The sequence below is a fragment of the Drosophila mojavensis genome, unplaced genomic scaffold, assembly GCF_018153725.1.
Source record: "Drosophila mojavensis isolate 15081-1352.22 unplaced genomic scaffold, ASM1815372v1 contig_80, whole genome shotgun sequence".
In the NCBI taxonomy this organism is placed as follows: Eukaryota; Metazoa; Arthropoda; class Insecta; order Diptera; family Drosophilidae; genus Drosophila; species Drosophila mojavensis.
Genome location: NW_025318906.1, coordinates 91,927 through 98,511, shown reverse-complemented (window position 1 = coordinate 98,511; position 6,585 = coordinate 91,927). Strand labels below are relative to the sequence as shown.

Sequence of the window (6,585 nt, the reverse complement as noted above, 5' to 3'; positions counted from 1 at the left end):
TTTTGTTGTTGGCAACTTGTTGACACTTCGTTGGCGCGCAAGTTAATTAAAGAGCGACTGACCGACGTTCCGACAAGACAATCCAGGGACCTCCAGGTAGCTCATTGAAAACCAACGCAAATGGTATAGATGCTTCATTTTATACTGTAGTGAAAATAAATTAAACAAGAATGGTCTAGTTCAAACCACCCAGCTAGCAGGTATCCCGCTCTAAGCTTTTTACATTCATCATTGTGTTTATTTATATGGACATTTGAATACTCACAGCTGGAAATATCGCTACTGAACAAGAAATTGTAAGTGTAAAATTACTATAATTTGACTCAGTTAATTGCCTAGAAACGAAATTAAATAATTACAGCAACACATTTTGGTAGTAATTACATTTACACAGTTCGATTGTATTTTATTTCGATTAATTAGTTATCACGAATAGGTAGTCTAAAATAAACATATTAATTGTTTAAAACTGGGACTCTTACTAGAATTAAGTAAAGGCAATCAGGCAGCCTTAGTTGACGACTTCAACGCTACAATCTTCCTCGACATCCGCGACTTCCAGCTGGGATCTTGTTAGCGTAGCCGTATCTTCGGAGCTGACGTTACTAACGTTGCTGTTGCTCTCGCTCGAGCTGGAGCTGGAATTCGAGCTTATGCATTCAACATTATCACGCTTGGTCACACATCCTTCCAAACTCGTCTGTGATTCGCTGTTGAAACGGAAACGCTTCTCAGGCTTCTTCAATAGTTCCTCAATGGAATAGGGATTCCTTTTGCGACTATTTTGACTGTTAGTCATCGTATCTGTAACGCCGGATGTAGCTGTACTTGAGGTCAACGCCACCGGCGATGATTTTCCTGAATCGCAATCACTCAAGGGATCGCCCATGGCGCAGGGTTTGGTTAGATCAATTGAGCTTTCGGATTTTGTGAACCCACCGCCAACTGCACAACTTCCTGCAGCAGCCGCTGCAACAGCGGCCATACTGGCTGCGCCATGCGGCACAAAGGCTCCACTATAGGGTAAAATCGGACCGCCCGTTGCTGCTGCTTGGGCTGCCTGGGCTGCCTGCATGTGTGCCTGAGTATAGTAGAGCAGCGAAGGATTCCATAGCCAGTGCTTGTGCAGTGCTGAGTAACTTAAGTCTAAGCCACCCAACTGACTGGACACGGCGGTTGCCAATCCATGACTAGGACTGTTTCCATGAGACGGAGGCAACTTGGGCGCAGGTTTGAGAGGGAGCCCATCGCCCAGTAATGACGGTGACGGTGTCGCTTTAGTATAACGTGAGTGTAAGCTTGATGTCGATGTAGGTGGCGTGCCAGAGGTGGGCGTAATTCGTGTAGCTGCGGCAGCTGAATTACTGGGGCTCGCATACAACTGGGTGGACGAAGCGTAAGCACTAGGAGTGCCGCTGCCAGAAATTTGGTGAGCCGCTGCCACTGCTGCCGCAGCCGCTGCTGCATTCTGCTGACTGGAAGTCATCTCGTCTGTCCAGAGTCCACTATTACGCAATATACGATTAATAGAGCTGATCGACGGTACTGAGCTGGGATCACAAACACGCTGCTGCTGCAGTTGTTCACGTATTTCCCAAGCGAACATGCCGCTGTTCTCTTCCTTTAAGCGTATTATTTTCTTTACCACAGTTGGTGTAGCTACTTGCTGTTGAAGAAATGAAAAGGAGAAAATCTGTGGCTTAGGCACTGGTCCCCTATTGATGCATATGTTATGTTCTAGGCATTAAATGCCGTGAAATTTTATTGTATAAAGCAATGTATCTGCAAATCAATTTTCAGATCGCCAAGGCCCTCAAATACTAGAGCAGGTCGAGCACCACCCAGTTTAGTTGTTTTTTAATAGATATATATCAACTCGTGTTTTTTGTTAGCTATGTGCTAACTGCATATTTGCAATTTTAAAAGGTGCCCCGCCAATGTCGGCTCACTTAACGCTCACGTGTGACGCGGCAATTCATTAAAAATTCATAAATACATGAATATTTCATAGTCGCCCCTAAAAGGGTCCAACTTACATCAGAGATCTTATCAAATCATACACACGAAGGCGCTTTGTATGACCGGTCAACTAACCCCTCCTTTGGCCTCTAAGCCAGCTACGCCCTCACCACTCACCACTCTTCCTCCCCATGCGTCTACCATCAGATCCCCAGGGTGACACTTCCATATTGACATGGATGTGGAGGTGTTAAATGCACGTTTTGTTCGAGCAAGTGTAGGCTGTTATTGAATCACCATATCACGTGCGAGGACAATGTGAAGTTCGCCTTACTTATAGGTTAATTACGAGTTATATTTTAAGCTAGTGTGCTTGGAAAATAGTACAACACGTTTAAACATTTGTTTAACCTGAAGCTTATGTTGATACCGCGCAGGTCCTATGCAGCCACACTATGCTTATTTTTATCACAATCTGCGTGGCCGTTGGCCCACAACCGTAGAGGTTACACAGTAGCTGCAGGTAGTTGATTGAGCGTGTGAAATTAAACAACTGACGAAAACCAAGTGCTGTGCTCCCGGTGATGACAAAAGCGTGCTATCAGTGCCTGCAAATGAGATTGATTTGTTGCGCTCTACCTACATAGCAATCTCCCCGAAAAAGCTGTCGTCTAAAGAACATGTAAACTAGCTTTTTATCTGTGATACTGTATGGATTTACTGCTGTGCGTTTGATTTTTATACATATAATCGCATGTTGATTTCACGGGAGCACACATATGCCCATATCCCACGGACACCGTTTTTCCCCCTATCAACTTACCTTCGTTTTACTGCCGCCAATAGATCCCGGCCGGATGGAACCTGTCTCATAGAAGCGCGTCAGAATTTTGGATACACATCCTACCAGGCGGAAAAAGCCAATAATCCTATTAGTTGATTTTATTTAAATTTTAACCTTAACTTCCACACTCACCATGAGACACTAAGAGTTGCCTGGATATGTCACAGGGCCTAACGCCACACAGCGCCAAATCCACGATACGTCGTCGCACACAGTCCGGCAATGGGCGCCCATTGACAAAGACTCCGCCCAACTGGTTGACACCCGCCTGACCTGCAAAAAAGAAAAAAAAAATATTTGTAACGAAAAAAAAAAGGTTCTGCAACTAAAAGAGCAATGATGCCTCCATCAATGCTCAAATCAAAATAATTTCCATTCTCTTCTTAAATACCATGCTTGAGTATAAGCTACGCCAATTGAAGCAATACTGTCTTGCTCTAACCGATATGTGCACTCAAACTTATAAGCAATCGTAACCACCGACCAACTCGCTGTGTCTGTTACCTTCTGTCGGATCCAACTCCTCGGGGCGTTGGCTGCGAGTTTAATGAAGTGCGAATTTTATGTTTGCTGTCTCTTTTATGGAGCGCAAAAGAGTTTTGCCCGAAGGGCTGTGGCTGCGTTTCAGCTGTCGTGATTATCACTATCGAAATAAGTATCGCAAGATTTGTTTTTGGTTTTGGTTTCGGTATATGGTATATTTTAGTGTTTGATCGCATTGAATGCTTTCATTGTAGCAGTTTTAGCTCATTAGGTAACATAAAAATGATCGACAACTCACCTGTATGGGGCATTGTTGAAAACGCACTCAACTCAAATTTTTATCAACTGTTTACAGTGTGTGGCGTCACCTGCGTGAGCTTTGTGATGTAAGTCAATGGGTCCGGCTCGAAGCTTTGCTTAATCGTCGAATTCTAATCAAATTTTAAGCAAGAACCCCATTAAACTAGTCAGCGAGATGATGCTGGCTGCTCCCGATGCCAATGCTGATGCTGATGCAGTTGATGAATGTTGCTTTTGGGATGTTGCTGCAGACCGTCGCCCGACTGAGTTAGTAGCTGAGGAGATGGGTTTTTTACGGCTTCCACGAAATCTCTGCACACAGTTGTCAGCCGGGAATCAGATCAGTGAAAACTAGTAAGGAAAATACATAAAAGTTAATTATTTCATAAAACCTCGAAGGCAACAACATAAGGCAATGCGTACATGGTAGAAGTCCTAGTTTAAAGATATACGGTAGAGGGGCCATTTAATGTTCAGTGGTTTATGGGCTGTGCCCAAATGCGTAGTACTTGGATTTTGTTGTATCTTAAATTAGCTGCTTATCAGGCACATTCTTGGCGCAGCGTGAACTAGCCTATTATCAGAATTGTGGGACTAAATAAAGCACATTGCATGTTTGGTCTGCAGAGGTAAAGGTTGAAAATATGCAAATGCATGAGCCGGGCAACAATTAAAATAAATTTTGGCCAATTGCTCATTTGGTTAAAAACATACCAAAAATATGCAAATATAAAACCCGCCGACAGCAGCAGCAGCAGTAGTAGCAGGTCACCCCCACTGTGGTTTCCGCTTCCTGTCATTAGAATGAATGGGCAAGCAGTTTAACAGTGAAGTCCCTGGTTAACCTGTCGCCAGCCTGTCAGAGGCATGAAAATGCGCGCCGAAGAACCGTATAAATCAAAATGTATAACTACCCCTTGGGTCCATAGTCTTCGTACTTTGTCATGCCCATGTTATTATGGAATTCACATTAGATTTAATTGCCCAAAGTCCTCAGGATTTGACTGTTTGGTTACTTTTCAGCTCGTAAAATTCTAAATGCGCGTGTGGACAGCAGCGCTGCTCTTCAAAGGCACGAAATTGAGTTGTTTTTTGTTGTTGTTACTTTGTTTTGGTTTAGTTTTGGAGCTACTCGTGGCAGCCGTTAAGGTTGTTAAGTGCCACAGACTTATACGCACATTAGCCTGCGATAAGCATTTATTTGCAAGCTGAACTCTTTTATTTTCGAAAAGAAAGGGTTACTTTTACTCGTATTTTTCTTTACTACAGTTTACTGCCTTGAATTAGCTAAAAGTCGATGGCCCTAAAGAAAAGTAATCTGTGGTATTTATTTAATGATACCAATTTAACAGCCGATTATGATAAAAACAATCCGTTCTATATAGGTATTGAAAAAGTCAAAGAATATTCTGTTATATAATATACAAAAATATGTTTCATATATTTCTGCCAAACGAGTCTGCTTAAACTTACTGTAATTGATTGCTCAACAACGAACTAGCAACTAAGGTTAATGAAGCCAATATTCAAAAACATATACACCTGTCAAACGTAATGCACATAAAAATTAACAGAAATTAGTTAAACATACAATAATTTAAATGGGTACTACTGCCAAAAGTGGAACCGACAGGTTCGTCGAGCTTCTGTTTCGGCAAAGAAAAGCCGCGGCTTTAGGAATAAAGCTCGCTAATTAAAATAAAAAATTATAATAAAACATACGCTGGAGCATTTGAATATGTATAGGCTTATGATTTTTTTGGTGCATCAAATGATAACATAGGAAGGCAACAGAGCAACAAACGACATCAATGAAGCAAGTCGCCGGCTTTTACATTGCTGTTTAGAAACGAAAAGCAGCCAGAAGCAATATTGAGATCAATATCGTTTTGGGTAGGCTGACCACACTTAGGTTCAGCTAAATAAGTTGTTAAGCGGCTAGTTTGGTAGAAAGCTTTCAAAATCAATGGGCTATAATAGTATACGGCATGATATAGAATTAATTAGCATACGATTTTTGAATTTTGTCGTTTGTCTCGTGGGAAAAAGTGGTCGACTCATTTATGAGTTATCAGAGGCCGGCGGAAACTCAATTTCAATGTGACTTTTCGCGATCTTTGCGATGCAAATTTGTTGAGCTCATAAAATTAAAGCCATATCCGTTGTATATATATTCGCTTATTTTGGGATGAAGACAATATGATTGAATAAATTGAATCCCGTTAAATGGGCGCTCATTACGAAAAGAGCATGGGTTAATGTGTGTATCAAAACGCATAGAATATAATTGAAATATTTCAAAAATTTCAAATGTTATGAGAACAATAATATTCTAAATTTAAGCACAATTATGTTTAATAAGGTGTTAACTGAGTATAATAATTTTTATCATGATTTTTTTATGAAAAACGTTTGTTTTAAAGTATTCCACGGTTTTAATGCTACAGTACTCCACCAAATGACAACAACGAGAGAAAGTCTAGTACTTCCTTTGTGTCAAGTTATTATAAATTATCTATATTGGGTTTTCCACATATTTTTGTAAGTTACTTGCTCTCACCTTAATTACTTTTCTTTTTAATATAGATAATAATTAATTAACACAAATTTTAATTCACTTGGACTAAGGTTTTAATACATATACACAACACATCAACTTTTTCCTTCTGCAAATTCGTTTCAAGGAGCGTTAATTTTCCATAAATTAGGTATACTAAAATGGACTCAAGACTGTTTAAGCTTGCCCACCGCGACGCCGCTCATCTAGTCACTCGACCGTCAAAATTTCAACTAATGCATGCGATTCGCGCTGGCAACGCACAAAGCATCAATGATCTGCTCTGATGTTCCCGTGTCCGATGCCCTGCCGTGTTACATCCAGCCAACTCTGGGCTACTGCCGCCACCCGAAAATATACGCACACTGACATATGTTCACGGCCTCTCAACTGCCACAAGGCGGACGAAACGTTTTTCTGGTGTAACCGGTTTCACGGCAGC

The 6,585-nt window shown here is 41.3% G+C and overlaps 1 protein-coding gene across 1 annotated transcript; it reads right to left on the bottom strand.

Annotated features, from left to right (window-relative positions):
- Positions 1-267: 267 nt before the first annotated feature.
- Positions 268-6,585, bottom strand: LOC6578239 (paired box pox-neuro protein). Its single transcript, XM_002004119.4, has 5 exons — positions 6,147-6,585; positions 3,585-3,937; positions 2,936-3,076; positions 2,783-2,862; positions 268-1,666 (listed from the first exon to the last, which is right to left on the bottom strand). Exons 2-5 carry the CDS (start codon positions 3,595-3,597, stop codon positions 512-514), a joined length of 1,389 nt encoding a protein of 462 aa, XP_002004155.1. The 5' UTR covers positions 3,598-3,937; positions 6,147-6,585; the 3' UTR covers positions 268-511.

What these genes read in the sequence shown, in the direction of transcription:
- LOC6578239 (XM_002004119.4), bottom strand. An exon ending in GCAACTCTTAGTGTCTCATG is followed by an intron (nt 2,863 to 2,935) that starts GTGAGTGTGGAA and finishes TCCGCCTGGTAG; the next exon opens with GATGTGTATCCAAAATTCTG. An exon ending in TTGGCGGCAGTAAAACGAAG is followed by an intron (nt 1,667 to 2,782) that starts GTAAGTTGATAG and finishes TTTCTTCAACAG; the next exon opens with CAAGTAGCTACACCAACTGT.